Source organism: Maylandia zebra, linkage group LG19 (assembly GCF_041146795.1).
Source record: "Maylandia zebra isolate NMK-2024a linkage group LG19, Mzebra_GT3a, whole genome shotgun sequence".
Lineage (NCBI taxonomy): Eukaryota > Metazoa > Chordata > Actinopteri > Cichliformes > Cichlidae > Maylandia > Maylandia zebra.
In genome coordinates, this window is record NC_135185.1 from 20,151,705 (window position 1) to 20,174,516 (window position 22,812).

Genomic DNA, 22,812 nt, shown 5'->3' on the forward strand with positions numbered 1-22,812 from the left:
GATAGTGGTAGATGATCCCACACTTTTTCAATAATGTTCTGGTCCAGGCTCTGGGGAGGCCAGCCCATGCTTTCTAGATGGTATTATTTGGTGGCTTAAAATCGGTTTGCACTTTTTTGTGTATCATAATTCTATAAATTTTGACAAGATCACCTGTACCACTGGGGACCAACACGCAGATCCTCCACTGTATTTTGCTGGTTTCGTTTCTGATTTCCTCTGTAGAAGTAGAGGGAAAAGAAAATATGTAGGCCCCAAAGCATGGTGGAACCTGTCAAGTGATGTGTATTATTTGGGTGTTTGGTTTTGGTGGTGGTAAAGCAGGATGTTGATACAGGATGAGAGGTGTCTTGAATAAGGTTATCGCTGTCTAATCGCTGTCTAATCTCTTTTTATTTTACAACTCATTTGATGACTAAACGTGAATGCTCTCATATAAAAATGTCTATTTATTGGGCGATCTTTTTAAACGAAATAATAATTTATTTTGAAAATTAGTACCGGATGTTATAGAGCAACTAAATCCGTTTTTACTTTTTGAATAAGCAGCGGATGAAAGTAGCTCAAACGTCAACAAAATACGTCAAAAACAACAAACTACAGTCTTCGCCGAGAGGAAGTTAAATAGTATGAACGATTTGTTTCATGTCGACACTCTGTAACAGTCTTTTATTTGTATGGACACACTACACATGCTAACTCTTAATAGCTTATAAGTCTGTGTGTAGGTATAGGTTGAGAAGCTAACTTTATTATATTGTTATTTATATTATAGTTTAATCCCACTGTTTACGTGCTATTTCTGCGTCTGCGTGTCTTCGAATTTAGAATGCGTATTTTCTGTCGTTACAGTCTGCAGCTTATCTTATCACATCAGTCCAGAGTACTCTGTTATCTAAACTCATGTTCTTTCATCTCTGCTGCAGTCATGCAGTTCAACCGCAGGTGGAAGTTTGGTTGGGGCAGGTTCAGTGAGGTGGACCTCTTCACAGATCGCCATGAATCCAATGCAGAGACTCTCTCACAGGCCATCAGAGCTGCAGCGTCTGAGGAGCCCGATGCAGACGGCAGCGTGCTGTTTGGTCAGCTCAAGGGAACCGTGGTCGGCCTCAGATATTACTCAGGGGTGGTGAGGATCAGTCAGGGTCTTTTTTTATTCCTCTAGTGGACAGAGGAGACAACACAGATCAGTTCTACCACACAGGTCAGAAACATGTGGAGAAACCTGAAAAGCAAAAGGTGTTTTTACTCTCTGGACAGGTGAACCAAGGGGAGATGGTCGGTTTAGTGCGGCAGCCTCAGAATCCATATGACCGCAACGCAGTGATGGTTGCCAACATTTACGGAAATCAAGTCGGACACATCAAGAAGGAGCTGGCAGCAGCAATGGCTTACATCATGGACAACAACTTAGCTAAAGTAGAAGGGTGAGCTGCTATGTGCCCGAAACTATTCTCCCTTTCAGAAAATAGGACTATCATTACTTGAACCCCTAAACAAAAGTACTCAGGTGTTGCAGACCACTAAAATCACATTATTAATCAAACCATTTACTCCTTTTTTTGTACATATATTCCTTATAGTGTACTGTTTTGGATAACAAATGTAGGATCCCTGGTTTGCTTCCAAGAGAAGAGACAAATCCCTTTGGGGTTGTGCAGGAAGGGCATCTTCCTGCAAAAATCTGCAAAACCAGACATGACATCGTCAAAGTGACATTGAGCTGAGGCGCATGTTCATTATTAGAGGATTAATGTTGGCAAATTGTAATTTCCTACATGTACTAGTACACTTCTCATTACTTTTTCAGGGTGGTATTCTCAGGGACGAAAAACACCTACACCATGCCGGTGATGCTGTCCTTCTGGGGGAAAGAAGAGAGTAAAAATTCTGTACTGGAACAAATGTCACGCCGAGGATATAAGCTGAACACAGAGGGAGGCAAACTGAAAGGTACGCCCTGCACAATCGCTGGACTTAATTTACTCAAATTTAATGTGTGTGTATGCTCGTGGTTCTTCATTTACCTGCATGCGTTGGATTTCAGGCGACAATCAGCAGTGGTATAATAGTCAAGATGCTCGGGCATTTTCATCCAAAAAAGGTGTGACCACTGCACTAACTGCCGACGAGGTAAATAAATTACATTAAACGTTTTAGTAGTACTCTGTAAGCCTTTATAGCTTATAATAAAATAATAATAATAATTATACATTTTATTTATAGGTCCGAAAACACTCAAGGACACCTTACAAGCAAATAAATAACAAACTCATGGGATGGACCAACATGTATCTGTGTTGAAAACAATGTTTTTTTACTTATATTTTTTTTCCTTTCAGCTAAAAAATGCATTTGATAACCTTTTCGAAGGGTTGATGGAGAGTAAGGATGGAGAGAAAGAAGCTGCTGTGGTAGGTACTTAATCTGTTTATCTGTTTTTATTTATTACCTGCTTTTGTCTGCAATATGTTTGTTTTTAAACTTCATAAACAACAGTTAAATGCAATGATTGAGATCCATTTATTTTTTTTATACTGGAGTTAAGGAAAGAGTTTTGTATTTCTCTCCAAGCTGTTACTACATTTTGCTTTTCTTTATATGGGAGTGCAGCTTTAGTGTTTAACATACAACCGTCTCTCTTTCCAGTCTGTGGCTACTCCCCTCCTGCTCCATCAGAAGCAGGCGCTGTCCTGGATGTGCGCTCGGGAAAACAAAGCTGCCCTGCCGCCGTTCTGGGAGAAGAGAGGCGAGCTATACTACAACACCCTCACGTGTTTCTCTGCCAAAGAGCTACCAGAGAGGGTTCGTGGAGGCATACTGGCAGATGACATGGGGCTGGTAGGTGACACACAGATAGACATATTAAACTGCACACATCACATGATCATATTCTAACAGCATCCACAGTCAGCGTATATTGCACTGTTTCCTTTCTTTTAGGGTAAAACACTGACTGTAATTGCACTGATTCTCACCAATTTTCACAAAGGAAAGCCGCTGCCTGTGGAGAAATGTGTAAGTAGGCGTGTGTTGCAGTCTTTTCAGGCAATATGCTTCATGAGTAACTTGTTTTCACCAATTACAAAATGTGTGTTTATATGTGTGCAGGTTGAGAAGGTTTCGCCCATTAAAGCTAAAACGACGTCACAAATGGCCCTAACACTGGAAGGTACTGAAAACTTTTAACACATTTTATGATTTTGTCGAAATTAAATAAAAGATGTGGTGTGTTTGCTTCAGGAAGCAGCAGTGCAGTTGGAGCTGGAGTGAGTGGCACATCAAGTGGTTCTAACCTGTGAGTGTATTATTGATGTACATTTCACTCAAATTATACAACCTCAATTCCAAAAAAGTTGGGACTCAGCGTAAAATACATGTCTCAAAAATAAACTGGGACAGTGGGACAGGGCCATGTTTACCACTGTGGAGCATCCCCTCTACAGAACTGTAAACATCCATACACCTTTCAAATTAATGATGCCTTTCCCAATGTGCACGCTTCCAATTCCACAGGCACTAAATCTTACCCAAGTCCATGCATTGATTATAGTGGGAAAATAATGTCTGTTTTAATGCAGTGCCAGCTGAGGACCCAAAGATCACAGACTTCAATAACGATTTTTAGCCTGTGCACAGAGATTTCTCCAGATTCTCTGAATTTTTTGATGATATTATGTACTGCAGATAATGAGGTATTTAAAGTCTTCACAATTTTGCATTGAGGAACACTATTTTGAAGTTGTTCCACAATTTGTAGACAGTTTTTACAGATTGGTGACCCTCTGCCTCCCTAAGATGCTCTTTTTATGCCCAGTCATGTTACTGATGTTTTGCTAATTAACATAATTAGCTGCTAAATATTCCCCCAGCTTTCTTTTTAGTACCACTTGCTTTTCCAGAGATTTGCAAGTCATTGCATTGTGTTTTTATATACATTTTACACAGTGTCACAACCTTTTTGGAATTGGGAATCTATTTTCTGCACTATTATATTCTGTGTTAGCTCATGACCCAATTCCCCTGTGTGAATCAGTACCCAGGAGGAGGTGATCTGTGTTGATGAACCACATGCAGTGAAGGCAGCAGATAAGTCAGAGAAAAGTAAGAATTGTCATCTCCACATGTTTATTTTAAAACTTTTGTTTGTGCATTTGTGACTCACTTGCATTTTTAACCTGACTTAACCTTAACCTGACCACTTAACAGGTAAGAGCAAAGAGAAGATGAAAGCAACCAAGAGAAAACCAAGCAAAGGTATAACTGTAACCTGTAGAACTGTGTACTTGTGATGTGGCTCAGGAGGTATAGAACATCATCTGCTAATTGGAAAGTTGGTGGTTCGATCTATGGCTGCTCCAGTCTGCATGCAAAATTATCCTTGGTGTAGATACTGAACTCCAAGATACACAGATTTACAGACAGTGTATGTGAATCTGTGCAATGAGTGTGAATGTACGATAGAAAGAACTTTGGTAGAATGAATGGGCGAATGAGGCATGTTGTATAACTGTGAGTGCTCAGATAGAGTAGAAAAATGCTTTAAAAGAACCAGTCCATTTACTGGTGAGAAAGTAGATGCATGATTGCACTGAACTGATTTCTTGTTTTGCTTCTAAACACTCTTAATAATCATTTCTTGTGAGTAAAATTATTGACTTGTATGCTCTTGGTGCAGAGGGATCGGTGTTGTTTGAGGATCTGGACTTTGCTGCTGCTCTGAGTGGCTCAACATCTGGCACAGGCTCAAAGAAGAAGAAAACAGACAAGAAGTCCAGTCTCACTCAGAGTGAGTTCCAACAGTGCATTTTTATTGAGTGTTTTATGTTTCTGTTTCTGTTTAAAGAAATAGAACTTGGACAGTCATTTAATATTTGATTTGGGCTTCTCTTTATTTTTTTACATGTGCAGTTGCTGAATCCTCCATCGCTGAAAGCCCAGATGACTTAAAAGCAAGAACAACTCTCATCATCTGCCCCCTCTCTGTGCTCAGTAACTGGCTGGTAAGAAGGCACACTTTGAAAGAACTGTATTTTTGCATGCCATAATAATTGGCTACAATTAAAGTTAAGAAATGTGTAGTTTTTTTCATCATTTTCCTCTCTTCTTTTATGCAGGACCAGTTTGAGCAGCACATGGACCCTAATGTGAAGCTGAATGTGTATTTGTATTACGGTCCAGAGAGAAACAGGAGTAAAAAGTTTCTGTCCTCTCAGGATGTGGTGATCACCACGTACAATGTCCTCTCTTCTGATTTTGGGGTGAGTATATACACAAATGTGTTGCAGTGTGGACTGAAATATTCACACAAATTAAAACTGAAGATAATCCAGCCATTGGGTACATTTTTTAAAATAATTCATAAGTAACTGGACTGGATTTTTCTCCTAGGAGATCCCTAATGTACTATAATGATTTCCTTTCAGAATAAGAGTCCCCTCCATGGGATCAGCTGGCTGAGGGTTGTGCTAGATGAGGGACACATCATAAGAAACCCAAATGCACAGATGAGTAAAGCTGTACTTGACCTGAAAGCTCAGAGACGCTGGATTCTTTCAGGTATCCCATGTCTAAATACACACACAGATTTCAATAGATGACAGCGATGGTATTGCAGGGTTTCTACCGGTCATTTAAAAGTCTGAAATGAAACTCAAGGAGATACAAGTTTTAAAATATTTAATATTTTCTGTAAATTTGTTATAGGTATAACATTTGAAGATGAACTGTTTCAGACTCATAAAAATATAAACTTTGTTAAACCAGTTTTTAAAGTGTCTACTTGCATTTATTTGTAATGCATTTATTTTAATGTGTATTTTTGTAGACTGGCACAGTAGACAGCTCTAAACTAATACCATAATTGTGACTATTCTGTGCTGTTTCATTAGCGTCTTCATCTACAGAATGAAAATAACAGAAATTATGGTAATTTCTGTTACATCACAGAATGATATTGGTTTGATAGATCTTAATACCACAACTGTAAATACCCAAATAAACAAATCCTCGACGACATCACAGTACGCCATTATGTTTTTTGAATATGTAGTAAACAGGCACACTCATTCCTCTTCCTCCTTCTCTTCAGGTACTCCCATCCAGAACAGTGTGAGGGATCTGTGGATGCTGGTGGCCTTCTTGGGTCTGAAGCCCTTTGATACGAGAGAGTGGTGGAACAGAGTGATCCAGAGACCCGTTACGCAAGGAGACAGGGCCGGCCTGCAGTGAGTGCTCAGAGAGCCTTTAACTTCTAGACTGCAGCACCGCATCAATCCTGCAGAGGGTGCCATTCACTTAAGAGTAGCAATAATCTTTCTGTTTAAAGCCTATTTGCTTTGCTTGCGTCTCCTTACTTTAATTTTAATATTGTTTGTGTTCCCTACTCCTTGCTCATTGTTGCATTCCTTGACTTTTAAAGTTTTTCTTTGTCTAAAAAAAAGCTTAAAGCTCCAGGGTCTAATCTCTTGTACAGAGAGCCTCGTATCCAAGTTTTTAATCAGAATCACTTTCACGTTACTGTGAAAGATTCACGACAGACCTGACCACTCGTTCATGCTTTTCAGCATACTTTTACTATAGCTCTGCAGCTCACTGCTGGACATATACCAACAACAGTCACTCAGCACAGACTTTAAGCCGGCCTGGCGTGATTGCGGTTGCCATGCAGGTGCGCCCGCCTCCCCTGCAGTGGCACCGCAGATCATGCCCCGCATTTTATGTGAGGGTATGATAAAGTTGTTTTTTGTTTTTTACAGTATTAGTCTGTGATACTTGCTACTGTGTGCAGACACCTTCAGACACTAGTGAAGTGCATCACCCTGAGACGGACCAAGAACAGTGAGGTGAACGGGCGGCCTCTGGTGTCACTGCCTGAGAAGAAAGTCTACGTGGAGCAGGTAGAGCTCAGCCAACCAGAAAGGGAGGAGTACGAGCTGGCACGCACTGAAGGAAAAAACACCATTGGCAGGTACGTGTGGAGCGTGTCAGTGTACTTGCGCAAGCATGCTTGAGAGTGACGAGTGTTTTTGCTAAGACAGAAAGTACCTGTGTGAGATTATTTGACGGGACATGTGACTGTTGATTCATCCATTCATGTCAAATGTTATAATAAAATACGATTTTACGTTCATTTTTGCAGATATGTAGCTGAAGGTACAGTCTTGAGGAATTATGCTGATGTGCTTGCCATTCTCATGAGGCTCCGACAGCACTGCTGCCACCCTGACCTGCTGGCAAAGATGTCCTCAGATTTAGGTAAAATCTGAAATTTGTGAATTAACGAGATCAAAACTTTTGAAAACACCCGATGATCAACCTTATCAATGAGGAAACTCATTAGTGGGGATTTTGTTGTTTTTTGCTTGATAATTAGGATGTTTTTTACTTTGTTCTGCTGCTATCTTGAGCTCTAACGTGTTGAGTTAAAATATAAAGATACTTTAGGCAAACAGTTGACTTTGCTGGTAAAACCTTTTTCTTAACACTACCTGTTCTGAGATAATCAGTCAAACAAGTACTTGTATAATACAAACATTAGAAATGTTTCTCCTTTTTCCAATTACTTCGTTTGCTTATTTCTTTCCCTCCTCATCACTTTCTGGCTTTAGGTGCTGCAGCAACACCGGCAGAGCTGCGGGAGCGTCTCATAGAAAAGCTGCGGTTGGTGCTGGCCAGCGGCTCTGATGAGGAGTGCTCCGTGTGTCTGGACTCGGTCCGTCTGCCCGTCATTACACACTGCGCCCACGTATACTGCCGACCATGCATCGCACAGGTCATCAGCACTTCGGGACAGGTATATGTGCATCAGGCATTTGTAAATTAGCTGTCATTCTACATAAAACAAATACATATTCAGTTTCATTTAAATTCATATTCCTCTCTTTGCTGATGCTCCATATGTTGGCACAGGAGGTGGCGCACTGTCCTCTGTGTCGAGGTGAAATCAAGACCAGTGAACTGGTGGAGTTTCCACAAGAGGAAATGGAAGAAGAGAATATTACAAAGCCTGAGAGGTGGAGGACAAGCTCAAAGGTACTCACTTTAAGTAGGAGAAAATAACAAACGCACTCAGTAGACCCTAAAACAGGAGCCATCCCTTAAGCTTAATTTTCAACACATGGTAAAGCTTCAGCTAGTCTTCGCTTGCTTTTGGTACTGGGTACTTTTATATCAAACAGAACATGAACACAAACACTGGAATATAACCAAGGTTAAGGTTTTTCTGATTCTCAGCATGTGGCTGTTCATCACACCTTGTGTCATTAAGCCCATGGTGCACACATGGAAACTCAAGTGACTGCTAATCTCTAAGCAATCAGTGGTCTGATATTTTGTATATAATAGAGCAGATTAGTTCTCTTTCACAACTTTAGCTGAGGTGGTGCCAAAAACTTAAAGCAAGCAGGTAGCTCCACGGTTTTGATTTGGCAGGGGTGGAAAATGGGTTTGTTCTGTGCCGTGTGAAAATCTGTGTGTTTGCAGGTGCAAGCGCTCATGGGAAATCTGCTCAGGTTGCGATCTAAAGACAGCAGCATAAAGTGTTTGGTCGTCTCTCAGTTTACACGCTTCCTCACCATCCTGGAGACTCCACTCAGGTAAACAACACTAAGATCATAGATTCAGGATTTGCAGTGATTGCTGTGGCTTTGATGGAGGACGGCAAGACAATAATGACGTAAGCAGTATGAGTGACAGATGGGATTAAGTTGGAGAGGGGCTTACATCAGGGATCAGCACTGAGCGCCATCTTGTTTGTTTGGTGATGAGCAGGTTGACAGATGAGATCAGGCGGGAGTATCCGTGGACTATGATGTTTGGACATTGTGATCTTAAGTGAGAGCAGGTAGCTGGTGGATTGAAAGTCAATGGAAGCAAAAAAGAATACATGTTCGTATTCTCATATTAGAGGGAGGCTGGAGGAATGGTGAAGATGCAAGGAGCAGAGGTAGTAAAGATGGATGAGTTTAAATACCTGGGATCAACCCTCCACATCAACGCACTGCACATAAGAGAGTGTAAGAGTGAAAACAGTAGTGAGACATGCTTTAATGTATGGTTTGGTGACATTGGTACTAACAAAAAGCAGTAGGCTGAGCTAAAAAATGCCAAGATTTATATTGGCAGTGACCATAATGAACAAGAAATGGTTATATGAGAGCAGTTTGGAGACAAAGTTAGAGAAGTACAGTTCAGGTACTTTGGACATGTAGCTTAGTGGAGGGTTAGTGGATAAATTAAACAAAGGATGATGGATATGGAAGCAGGAAGAAAAAAGGAAGACCTGCAGAGGACATGCAGAGAGTTGGTGTGACAGAAGAGGATGCTGGGGTAGGATGAAAATGAGGCGGATGATCTGCTGTGGCGACCCCTAAAGGGAGCAGCCGAAACAAAAAGGAGTAGGAGCAGCTGTGGCTTTGATGACCAGGGAAAAAATACAGTGCAATAAATAAAATTTATGAAGGAAGCTCTAAATGTGTCTTCTATTTCAGTAAAATTCAGCTAATCATTTCAGTTACTTTTACTATTATTAATGATTGCTTTAAAGCCTATTGATTTATCTGCTACAAGACAGAAACTAGCACTGAAAACATACAGACTGTGGTGTAAATGTAATTGATTGTATTAAATATTTTATTTGATTGGTCATCATGGAAGTGTTTCCTCCTCACCAGAGAGCATGGCTTCAGTTTTGTGCGTTTGGACGGCACCATGACCCAGAAGAAAAGGACTCAAGTCATCCAGGAGTTTCAGAGCTCAGCGGCCGACAGCCCCACCATCATGCTCCTGTCACTCAAAGCCGGAGGAGTGGGGCTTAACTTGACCGCTGCCTCTCACGTTTTTCTCATGGACCCCGTAAGTACAAAGCCTGGTGGAAGCAGACATTCAACCACATAGGTTGGTGGCCAAAGACTAAGTTATGTAACAAATTGATAACATCTAGGAATCATGTTATCAAAGATTGAGATTTTCTTTGGTGTATGTAGTGGAGGTAGACTGACTGGAATAGGCGAGGAACAGGTCTCTGAACATTAATTAAAGTTTGTTAATCTTTTTTTAATCATTAAAAAAAATGAAAGGAAAAAAGAAAACAACACAAATACCATACATGGCTGTGTGACTAGGTCAGGACTTGGGCTCTTATCTCATAACTAAACTGATAGAACTGGTATGCATCAGGATCTGGCTTGCTTTACCACCTAAGGATAATGTTGAGGTAATGCTCACCGGTCATTACTTGTGCAGATGCCAACACTGTGCCACAATCATGTATATTCACACCGGATGGATGCTTGACTCACTGAAGTTTATTAATGATCAGTTCTGCTGCTTAAAATAATCATTAGTTAACTGAAATAAAGTGATGGTAGATTTTCTGCAGAACATCTGATCTTTTTCAGCTGTTGCAGCGGGGAATCCCTGTGGCTGCATTGATGTTTCACAGACTGACCTACTTGCACATTTGTACCTCCAGCCTAGCCCAGCAAGCTGCATTGGTTGCACCGATGTAGCTAGCAATGTCATGGGGGTTGCATCACAAGTCAAAATGGCATCAGAGTGCACCACTACTCAGCATTCATTACATCCCGTTAGATGTTTGTGCACAAGGATGACAAAGACTATCTCTAAGGATCTCGAATCTCGAAATCTATCTTGTCATAGAAGGTTTTCAGGAATAAATATTGCATATTTTCAGTTACCGTGAACTCTCTCTCTCTGTGTTTGTGTCTTAGGCATGGAACCCAGCTACTGAAGAGCAGTGCATTGACCGCTGCCACCGTTTAGGCCAGAAAAGGAAAGTTGTAGTCACTAAGGTCAGTAATTTGGCTCTCACTATTTATAGTATTGGAAAGACATATTTTGCTTTTTTCTGATTAGTGATTTTTTTTTTTTTTTTTAATTTAAAAAAAGATGCTAGATTACTAGAGAACTAATCATGTGACCATGTTTGTGTTTTTTTTGCTGCAGTTCATTGTGAAGGATTCAGTGGAGGAGAATATGGTGAAGATCCAGAGGAAGAAACAGGACCTGATGGAGAAGGCATTCGGATCCACCAACACTGACAGGAAGACATCTCGCATCGATGACATCGTAGCTCTGATGGAGCTGTAGACGTCTGGTACTGGACTTGAACTGAAGCGTTAACACGAGTTACAAACAATGATTTGCATTTGAACCGTAACCATCAGTTATTGTGTATTCGTTCGCCATGGTCAGGCATAGTTTCTGTTGATGATAAATGTGCTCAACGGTTTTTAAGTCACCATTTTGATACAAAGATGCAGGACGTACCACTTGGCAAGCATTCATATTATTCAGCTGTGATGTTTAGCAACTGCTACTCTTGATTTACATGTTTTAACAAGCCAATACTGTGCTGATTACTGGAAGCGGCTGATAAAGAGATTAAGGTTAATAATTAAAGGAGGTGAAGGTTGGACAAACCTAACTACCTTGTAACAGTTAACTTTTCAGTTTTCCCCATGCAAAACTGAACAGTTGTGAGAGTGTTTTTTTTTATGACTCTAAAATTAAAGAAATGCACATGACTGATGTAGTACATCTGTATCTGCTATATATAACTAAATACAACAGCTTCCAGATGTTAAATGAAAACTTAAATGAAGAAAAAAGGATCTGTGACACATCTGTTGTCACACCACGTAAAAGAAAAGTAGAACAAATGATGGCAGCATGTTCAGTAAACGTCTGAACCATCTAACCAACCTCTAAAATGGATTAGTTTCCAAAATAAAATGCAGCTTTAAATAGTTTCCAAATCTCTTAGTCAATATAAAACCAGACATTTTGGCTGTTTACACTTGATTCTCCACAGCCTTGACATTTGACAGAAATCAAATAGCACAGTTGCAGCACGACATCCAATAACAAGTACAGTAAAAATTAAACAACACAAGAGGTGGATTAAAGGTGGGGTTTTTTTGTTTTTTTTATTTGAGCTTTCAGAGGGATGTACAGCTAACAGCTGGGAAACAGGACAGATGTGCACTAACTCACAACCTAGAAAGCTACATATGGACTTCTCCCATAACCTTGCCAGCTTGTTTTAGGAGTGTTTTACAGCTGTGGGTAACAGTTTTGAGGGGCACTCGGCAGGATTGAAGCAAAGAGGGTATTGGCAACAGCAAGGGATGGAGTCAACGTTCAATCTGTTGTGCCACTAGCAGCAGTTACAGTAAGTGAGGTTTTGTAAACAGTGAACAGCAATAAGGCAGCTGGTTACACTACAGAAAGGAAGTAAAGAAGTTAAACCCAGTTAATGGCACAGACGCACTGATGCAAGTTTGACAGGGACGTACATGCAGGAGACGGATGGACGGTAACAGATGTCTGACGAGTGCGCTGTGGTTCAATCCCACGAAAACACAAGACAAACCTGACTGTTAACAAGATGTGGGTGGAAGCACCTCATTACTGATCCATGTTTTAACTCTGTGCCATGCAAATACAACACAACACGTCTTGCTCTAATACGATACCAGACAACACAAAGCTGAAGTCACAGGGAGCTGGTGAGTGTCAGAGGCACAGACAGGAACGCTCATCTGTGCACTCCAGTGAGGTGAACTGTCATGTAAAGCGGGATTTTAATAACTGTCTGCATATCTGCTTTAAAGTGGTTTAGACATAGAGGTTTATTGCCAGTAGGATAGATGGAAAAATCCTGAAGCGACTGCATTTCTGCTGAGCTGCTCAGATTTTCCAAAGATCAGGAAGACTCGGAACTGTGAGTCCGTTTTCAACAGGTGCACTTAAAAGGAACAGACATTTTAGGAAGTAGCTACAGCTTTTTTCTTTCTTGTCAAGAGTTTGGTGAGAGGATTTGCTCCACACAGCTGGATAACCTCGCTTAGCATGAAGACTCGAACTGCAGAAACAGCCAGAGCACAACTGACCAACCAGCACCTGGAGGTCCATCGATTGCAGTTCATTTTCTCATCATAAAATTCATCTGTGAACGCTAAAGAAAAAATAAAAATCAGCGTTTATGTATATATGTGGCTCAAGGTGCTTGGCCAAGAAAATTGATACGTTACAGGTTATAAAACAGAACCGTTGTTTCTTTACACTTCTGCTTTTGTAGGGAGTTTCCAATCAATCGCTAGTCTTTGTTAACTTTGGACACAGACTAGCAGCTTCCACTCAATATTTTTGACCTCGATACATCACTTGGCGATTGGGTCACATAACCTTGGGCAGGGAAATAGGATGGAAAAGAAAGTTAAAATTTAATTTTTTTTTTAATTTCAGTTGTAAAAAGCATCTCCAAAGATATTTTATACAAATTAATACATGTTCAGTCTCTACCCAGACTTTTAAAATGTTTGCATGGGGTGAAGCTGATGTCTACAACCTCTGTCTTTCATTGCTAATGTAAGGGATTAGTGAAAATACTGGATTAAGCTTTGTTTTTTTCAACATAACAAATACTCCATTATACTACTATACTGTAATACTCCAGATAGACAATACACATCTCTAGGATTCTTTAAAATATCTCTCTCTACATATTTTTTGTACCGTTAGCAATGCAACTAAATTACATCTCAGAATATACACAGCACTTAATAACGGGATAATAACGACTATTTGCAGTCTCTGTGCTAAGGGAGTTAGTTGGTCAGCTGCTGCTATAGCTTCACACTTACTATAAAACCATGTGAATCTTCTCCCCTAACTCTCAGCAAGAAAGTAATTTATCCTAAAATGTCCAATTTTTCCTTTAAGAGGAAAAAAAAGTGGAAGGTGGAGTGCATGGGAATTTTGTTTTAGTCACACTTAACCCTCTGCACACTAACAGGATGCAGAGGTGGAGACCGAAATTTGCTCAGAAGCATTCATCCAGTCACCTGCCAATCAAGCCCCTGTGATTCACTGAGTGGTGGTTTACACTCCCACCTTCCACCCCCACCCAACCTCACAGAGCTTCAACTAGTGTCCGTCACGCTCCCTCGGTCGCCCACTACTTTAGGAAAGAGTTAAGTTTTTCCTCGATGTTGGCAAACGAGTCGTCACCCATGTAGTCGATCTGGCCCGCTTCCCAACGCTGCTTCCGCTCCGACGATGAAATCTGAGGCACAGAAGGAGGAGAGGACACCGACTCCTCTCTTACATCCTCGTGAAGCTTACCCTGCATGACATGGAGAGTGAATGAATGAATCATCAAGTGAAACTAGAGCAACACTTTATAAGGACTGCTTTCCTCAAGCCCGGCCATGCTCCGCTGGAATTACCGCACAGAGGAATTTGCTCTTTTCTGGCCTTGAGACACGTTTGGTACGTGCAGGCATTTCTTAAGGACAGTAAAAATATAAACGAGACATTTTGCAGGAGATAAGAGTAGCACTATTTTCTGAGATCATTTATCATAACACTATAAAAATAAACAGTTCTAGATGCTGGATGTGCACTTAATAAACTGCATCAGGTGGAAGAATCAGGTAGAATTTATAACTTAAACAAATATTTTAATACCAGAAGTTGTTTCCTGATTCACAACAGTCTCAAATCAGTTTATTCCCCTTAATTTAGTTTTTTTGTTTGTTTTTTTTACACATCATAATCCTTTCAGACTATCATACTCATAGATATACAATTATGAGTATGAAGAGAAAAATCTTCAAATATCAAACTTTAAACATGCATTCTAATCACTTTTTTAGTGAGATTTCTTGATACTGTCATTAATGCAGCTGGATCAAAAATTATGTCGAATTTCTACTCATCATTTAAAGTCTTCTATAAAAATGCCAAATAAAACAGATCCGAGTCCAGATCTAAAGAACTACACCACTATAGTCTTAAAAAGTTAGTCATAGCAAATGGAAAATTACGTTTCTCCTCCTGCTTGTCTGTATAAACATGTAAGTGTGACACAACATGGCACAGTTTCAGGCTGTTGGGCAAAGCCACAGGCTTTTGGCAGCGCTCCTTTGTGACAGAGCTATTTCACTACAGTGCTGTGACTTACAGACTGCACGACAACTTCCTGCTATTCTGTGTTAAATAGTTGAAGGTCCCAGCACGGCTCACTGATGACAGTAAGCTATTCATGCAGTTGTGGCACTGCTGAGAGGAATGACACTAGCGACAGACATCGTCTGGTGCTGAGGAATGTGGAACCAATCAGCTCTTATTTACTATCACTATTATGACTAAACCTAGCATTTTAAATGCAGCTTTACAAGAAATTGAAACAATTTAAAGATTTGGTAATTGCTCAACATGACGGAATTTCACACTTAAAAGATATGTACAATATAAAGAAGAGTTGCTATGCAATTAGAAGTTTTGAAACAGTCAGGAAATGCTGATTATGCAACATGCTACAACACCTAAAATCACATACATTCATAGTCATTAATGTTTCATCACATTCCCACCAGCCACACCCGAGACCCACAAACCGTTAACATACCTCATCGCTCTGCTCTATAAAGCCGCTGAGGAAGGGAGTGTCTCCGTAGGCCTTCTGCAGTAAAGGCAGCACAGATTTGGTGTACACCTGCCACCACATCAGCAGATAGTCAGGGTGCAGCACGCAGGGGTCAAGTGAGGACTGACCTTTGACCTCGCCACTCTGAGCATCGTAGGAGTAGTTCCACGGTTTCACTTTGCCCAGGAAGTGCACCACCTTCGCACCTTGGCCGTACCTGTGCAAACAAACAGAAGACCGTGAGAGGGGGAAAGGAGAGCGAGAGAAACATGCAGTGAGAGGGCTCTAAACACTTCATCCATCCATCCATTCTCTTCCACTTATTCTTGGGAGTGCTGGAGACTATCCCAGTTGGGATGGAGTGTTGTGAGAGATCAGTAGTCTAACACAGAGAGACAGACAACCGTTGACACTCACATTCACACCTATGTCCAAATTAGAATGTTGCACCAAATTTGCAACACACAAACTACAGTTTACAGCATGAGATTATTTCCTGTCAATTCTGGAAATGACCAGAATGCACAAGATTACAGATGAGTACATCAGAGGAACAGCTCGAAATTAGAGAGGCATGTGCAGATGAGGGATAGTGGCTATACTGGACAAAGGATGATGGATATGGAGCTGCAATGCAGGAGGTAAAGAGGAAAATCTAAAAAGGAGTTAATGGATATAGTGAAGGAGGACATGCAGAGAATTGGTGTGGGAGAAGAGGATGCTAGGGATAAGATGTGGTGAACATAGAAACTGTGGCTTTGCTGACAAAGAAGGGGGACAAGAAGAAGACATTTATTTTGAAGGGCTGAATTAAAATTATCACTGTACTTTTGTCCAGAGAATTTGTGAACTCCAGTAGGATTTTTTAAAAGTGGGAATGATCCAGTTTAGTCATACTGCAAACCAGTTTGAGACAACCTCCATTTCTTTCTCTTTCTTTCTTTCTTTCTTTCTTTCTTTCTTTCTTTCTTTCTTTCTTTCTTTCTTTCTTTCTTTCTTTCTTTCTTTCTTTCTTTCTTTCTTTCTTTCTTTCTTTCTTTCTTTCTTTCTAACTATTTGGACATGAACACAGCTTTGCTTCTGTGTATTGCTTCAACAGTGGTTTTGAAATGAAGCAATGAAGAAGTGACTTAAGGGTGCTCTTAATTCACTTTTCTTAAATTCAAGAGAAAAAAGTCCCTAATTATTTTCACAAGTTTAAAAGTCATTAAGCAACAGACTGACAGTTAGCTGTTCATGTAAACTCTCAACAGGGACCTAAAAAGTGAAAAAACATTATTGTAATCAGACCTCCTGATAGTGGAAACTCTAGAAGAGGAGAAAAAAATTGACTTGGATGAAAACAGGAGAAATATCAAGCAATGAGAGGGTTTACCCCAAGATTCAAACCAGCATGATGGAGTTATGTCGTGTTAGGACATCTATGGCTGCTAATAGAACTAGATGTTTATTGATGATGTGACTGCTGATCAAAGAATGACCAATGGATTCTAAAGTGTGTACTTAAAAAGCTGCATGACACACATCCTGCAACGGTTTCTTGCCACATTCCTATAAAACTCTACTAAACAGCAATTACATTTGTAAATCCAAAGATATGAATCATGACGACACACTACATCCACCGATCTCCTCCAAAAGGACACATACGGTTCCGATTTAAATAAAACGGCATATATAGCTGCTCTAGTTCCTCTTATTCGAGCCAGGTTTTGGTAAAACTAGCGATCTGTTTCAGTGGCTTCTTGTAATTTAACCCCCAACCACTGACACACACACAAACACAAGACCTTTGAACTGACCATGATGAAGTTTTATGTCACCTTAACCACATAATGAGTGCATTGAGTATTTCCTCACATGTTCACATCTACTAGTTTCTGCAGTTTTCAAAGAGAAACTGTGCGCATGTGCTTGCATACTAACTGTTTGAAAGCCGGTAGGTAGGAGTAGATGGCAATGCTGCTGAGGTTGTAGATAAAGGGGAGGTGTTTGGAAATATCTGCCGTCGCCCAGGTGTTAAAGTAACTGTTGAGAACTCCCTGATCCCCACCTGAAGACAAAGACAAGCAGACAAGCATTATCAAATACACTTCACGATATAACGCTTTTAATTTAGTGTCTTTCTAATAAAGGATAAAGATGTTATTCAGTTTCTGGCATTTTCACCTCATCTGACCGCTCTTCTCTCACTGCTGTAATCCACACACACACACACACACACACACACACACACACACACACACACACACACTATGGTAGATACAAGAATACCCACCACCATTGTATTCTGTACATTCCCACAGGCTGTGTCCTATCTGACATGTAAAAATAGAAGCTGAAAGGGTGTGCTGACAACGCTGTGGGAAGATACAATGAGTAACAACATATGGCAAAAGCTTTTTTAGATTTCTATGATTTAGCTATTTACTGAGTCACAGAATCAATTCTGATCATAGAAGTAGCTTTGATCTTTCGTCCACTTGATTTCTTTTTGTTTTTAATTGATTTGGGAATTGCTTTGGTTGCTACCTTAGCTAAATCATTGATTTTGATATGGGACTTCCTGAAACGACATAGTAAAATAAAAGTAAAAAGGTTAACATAAATCTCTTCGAACTTAAACTATGCTGAAAACACTTATTCTGGTGCCATTTTCCATCACGTTCGTACACTGTCCAAATAGTGGACAGTGTACGCAAACAGTTTATTCAGATACTCAAACTTGTTTATTCAAAGAAACCCTCTGCAACGAGTCATTCTGCAGACAGATAAGTCTGAGTTCCTATTACTTTCGAGAGGTGAGAGTGTTTAGTGTTCACACTAAATACCACCAGCCATTCCCACAAAAGGCTGCCTACAAGGCCACTAAGGAGACATTTGGAAACCACTTTTCACTGAAAAATATAAATATTTTTCTCCATCATGGTGCCAGGAACAGTGATCTCAACCATATAAGTTGTTAACAGCTACTCGATATATTGCAGCAGTGATTTATACAGATATTCATGATTCCCAGAGATTTACTTCAGGAATGGCTTCCTTTTGCTTGATGAGCATATAACTACAGCAATGAGGAAATAGCTCTCGTCACCTTTACTGTTGTTATAATTTGCAGATGAGCAGGTTAAATAATGGAAATTGTAAACTTTTTATCTGCAGTTTAGCTGTTAGAGTTTAAGCACGATAAGACAAGAAGGACCACAGCTGGCCCTTACTTTTCACTGTAGACGATATTATGTTTGGATGTATTTACACAGATTCACTTGCCATCAAAGCTGCCATTTTCACCACAGAATGTGATGAGCTTCTCGTGGGTCTCATTGGATGGTCTGAAGACAAATACCCCAGAGTTGAAACAATCTGGCCAACCAGGATCTGGAGCAGCAGATAACTCCTCTCTCTCAAAGAGTTCATCTATGTTGGACAGCACCTGAATGCATAAATATAGATGTATTAAGAATCATTTATAAAAACGGGAGAGGTTCGACAAGGAAAGTATTTTAGATGTCCACTGTGTCTTTACATCGCTACAAAAAAGAGCCAGTGCTGTGTGGTTTTTGTGCTGTTAACAGATCTCTTTCTCACCAGTGTGTCAGCGTCCATGAACACACACTTGCTGTACTGCGTGAGCGTCCAGCAGTGCAGTTTGGTGAACGTCACCCCCAGGTCCGGACGCTTCATCAAGGCCAGATGAGCTGAATCGCCTGAATCCATCACGTCCACCATATGCACCTCATCAAAAATGGAGCGCAGCACATCTCTATAGAGCAGACGGTATGATTTACATCAGCATGTATGTCACCTCTTATCCTCCGGTAATGGCTAAACAGCTGATGCTGTTACCTGCAAGGTTCTGCAACATGTGGCCCCACGAGAGCGACCAGCTTCCTGGTTGTGTTGTGGCTTCGTAACGACTGGCCGAGGACCATCGCTCCCTTTGCATAGCTGTCATTTGTGGCCAGTGTCACAAAAGCTTGGTCTGTTTGCGGAAACACACACATTCACACACTGAGCCAGAAGAATAATGCATCATAACATTACTGCCATAACTTCATGTGTCTTTCAGTCACAGGCTAAAAACCTTTATACATTCCGACAACTTTAAATATGAATGTCTTAAATACCATCTTTCTGCAAAAAGACAGGAAAAAGTGCATTTTATTATGTCAACAGCAGGTCCCACAGGTCTTTTCATTCAACTCTGTATTAAATTAAGTAAGAGGTGAATTATCCTTGAAGACTGCATTTGATTTCGTTTTATTTTCTTTAGTTTCTTAAGATTCTGTTTTCTTTTTTAGTGAAGGCCTTAAAAAGCTGCCCTTTTCACCACAACATTTACATAAATGTATATAAAAAGTATTACTGCTAATAGAAGCAGTATTACTAATTTTGAGTAAAACCAACTAAACCCGTGGCCCCGCTTCCACTTTTCCTCTAAAGCAGACATCAATTGAAGCCTCATGATCCCCTTCTGCAATTACGGTAATCTCCTGCATCAATACAATTCATTTTATCGAATTTTATTCATCCTAAAACCAGTTATGCAAAGGTCAGCGTATGATGAGTCCCTAGAGCATAAATTAGCAACCACAGGGGGCAAGCAATGTTGAGTGAAAGCAGGCCTGGAGCCAGCTGAGAGCATTTATCAAGCTGAACGTATGAGCTGTCGGGGGGCTTCTGGGAAACCTGACCCACGTGGCTGTGTTGTACAGTTGCTAAGATCTTATTCAAGGAATTCTAAGCGGACTGTTTCAGCGTACAAGAAAGGCTTCTCTCACCTACAGGGCAGTACAGGAAGCATGTGTTGCGTTCTCACAGGGTTAAACGTGGCTACATGAAGCCTCGTGACCTCTAGGTATGATGTGAAGAATGGTGATTACCCAGTTCAAAATGTGAAGTCTGCTCAAAAGCCTCCTTTGTTTACGAAAATCACATTTGTCTTTATTTGATATAAACTAATCAGAACTGTTGCAATCAATGTGCAATGATTATATTAGATGAAAACAAGTATGGCTTTCTTTTAAAGAACACGTGATCCCAAACCTTTGTGTTGCAGTTGCTTGTTTCATGAGTAACCTGTACTGGAAGCAGACAATTGCATACATATGTAACTGTTAGTGTTACAGTGTTGTACACACATTATAATAGTAATTATATAACTATATGGTCCATATTAAATCGTTAGCCACATTAAGACTTTCACAGTAACACACAGAGAGACACTAAAGATGTTTTAGTGTACTGACAGGAAGGGGGAGGGGACAACTTCAAGCCTACATACAGCAGCGCACGTCCACATTGAGAGTTTACTGAACAAAAACAGGAAGTTAACAATGTATTTCTAAAAAAATAAAAGCACACGTAAGACGCTGAGGGATAAAGTCTAGAGAAAATTGTTACCTGTTTGAGTAGAGGGGAGGGCAAGCCACAAAACAATCAAAAACAGACTGAAAAGGTTTACACGGCTTCTAAACAAGTATTACATTTTGCTGTGCACACTGATTTTCACTGAAAAAGAAAAAAATATATCTAAAAATGCAAAAAGCAGATTTGCAGATCAAAACTTGTTCAGTTTTCTGGCTATAGACTAATCACTGCATGGATACAGCCTCATGCTTCTCTACAAGTAGTTGTACAAACTTTTGGTGAAAAATAAAATACCAAAACCACTCACATTTGTGTACTGTAAATATGCCACCAGCTGGCTTTCAGTCTTGGTCCTAGGCTCATCCAACTCACTACAGTTTGTATGATGAAATCATGACTGTGGGTGAGGTAACACAGGGAATTCCCACATGCCCACCCTGTGAAATCCAGATGTACTTATCAGCTATGGGCATACTAATTAACACTAATAAACATCCATGTAAGACTAAAAATGTTAGCTGATAGGGAGCAACTACAGTAGTAATTGTATTTAAGGCTATATTTTGGTCTAAGCACCTCACGTCTCAGTATTCAATATCCTTATATTTATGCTGCTTGTATATATAAAGTAGCATAACTTTGAAGACCGATTGTTTTTAAATGACTTTAAAATTACAGTAAAGCAATAATGAAAAAACTGCAGGTGTCTCATCTTTTTAAGAATCCTTTTCATGCCTTACTGAGGCATATGTACAAATTTATGTGGCGTTTGAATGAGTCAATAAATTCAACAGTAAGAGCTATGACTGTTATAACACGTGGTGACACAAGGTACACCTCCCGCTTTTCTAAACATTGTAACAAGTGTCTGCATATTTTGTGATAGTTTCGTCTGCTTGAAGTTTTTGGGTTGTTTTTTTTTTATATATGGACTAATGTTGCCTGAAATAAAGGTGAATTAAAAAAACAACAACAACAACAACAACGGTTTGTTAGATCCGTAGTTGTTTGTACGTTTGTACCTTTTTAATCGCTTAAAACTACTCCGATTTTGAAGCTTGTGACCGGATGTGCTGCTTTTCACCATCGCCAGCTTTACTTTGGTCCAAACCTCTGCAGAAACTCATCAAAGCAACTCTATGACTACACAACCATTTAAACCACTAAATCGCAACTTCTGTGCACCACATGAGCGTGGGAGCGGGTGCTGCAGCCACTCTAAAGCCCCAGAGTTTGACAAGTACGCGTTGATATTTCGGAGGATGCATGCAGTTCGTGCAGCTCAGCTCCGGACCGGTCCGATGCGGTGCGACCGGGTTCCGATGTCAGTGTAACGTCTGAGAGAGTCGGCCAGTCCCTTACCCGACATGGTGTGCTTAGGAGGGTCCACCCAAGGGTCGGGGGTCGTGATGGGGAAGACGAAGGGCTTGCACTGCGAAGGGCAGAAGCGCAGCAGCTGGGAGCAGTCCAACACAGGAATTAAGCCCCACATTTTCCGGGTCATGTGACCACTGACAGCCGACACGGCCCCCTACGTTTGTCTCTTTCCGTAAAACTTTATTTGTGATGGTCTTCATCACAGACAAAAGCCATCTTTTAAAAAAATTTTTAATCAGTTAGGTAATTAAGGATGGGTAAAAGCACAGCGCCATTAGTATAAAAATAGATTACAAATTAACAGATTAATAAAGACTAGATTAGTGTGTACTTAACAGTATTCTGTTGTTTAGGTCATTATAAGGGTCATATTTTATTTATTTTTTGTAAAAAATAAAAAAATGTATGAACTATTAATATAATAATAATTAAACGGAAATGCGTTATTAGCTAAAGTACGAATACAGCACGCTGATTTTTCCCGATGTTGAGTTACGTTTTTTCATATGTTTAAAATAAAAATGAAATTAGAGAATTCATTTAAAAAAAATCAAATTAAATGGGGCAAACTATATAAAGTTTACAGTCTGACATTAATATGCAAAGGT

At 40.2% G+C, this 22,812-nt stretch overlaps 2 protein-coding genes across 2 annotated transcripts; one reads left to right on the forward strand and one right to left on the reverse strand.

The window, feature by feature from the left end:
• Window positions 1-499: 499 nt before the first annotated feature.
• hltf (helicase-like transcription factor) lies at window positions 500-11,549 on the forward strand. Its single transcript, XM_004540143.4, has 25 exons — window positions 500-627; window positions 927-1,129; window positions 1,261-1,427; window positions 1,811-1,953; window positions 2,048-2,133; window positions 2,343-2,414; window positions 2,650-2,841; window positions 2,944-3,018; window positions 3,112-3,172; window positions 3,244-3,298; window positions 4,037-4,104; window positions 4,210-4,257; window positions 4,679-4,789; window positions 4,912-5,003; window positions 5,118-5,261; window positions 5,427-5,559; window positions 6,092-6,227; window positions 6,791-6,970; window positions 7,142-7,257; window positions 7,611-7,795; window positions 7,912-8,034; window positions 8,485-8,597; window positions 9,675-9,855; window positions 10,734-10,814; window positions 10,969-11,549. The coding sequence occupies exons 2-25, from the start codon at window positions 929-931 to the stop codon at window positions 11,110-11,112; spliced, it is 2,907 nt and encodes a 968-aa protein (XP_004540200.3). The 5' UTR covers window positions 500-627; window positions 927-928; the 3' UTR covers window positions 11,113-11,549.
• Window positions 11,550-11,921: 372 nt separating this feature from the next.
• On the reverse strand, window positions 11,922-22,346 carry gyg1a (glycogenin 1a). The gene is made up of 7 exons (XM_004540145.3): window positions 22,190-22,346; window positions 19,304-19,439; window positions 19,046-19,220; window positions 18,728-18,890; window positions 17,384-17,510; window positions 15,440-15,674; window positions 11,922-14,152 (listed from the first exon to the last, which is right to left on the reverse strand). Exons 1-7 carry the CDS (start codon window positions 22,329-22,331, stop codon window positions 13,985-13,987), a joined length of 1,146 nt encoding a protein of 381 aa, XP_004540202.2. The 5' UTR covers window positions 22,332-22,346; the 3' UTR covers window positions 11,922-13,984.
• Window positions 22,347-22,812: the final 466 nt, after the last annotated feature.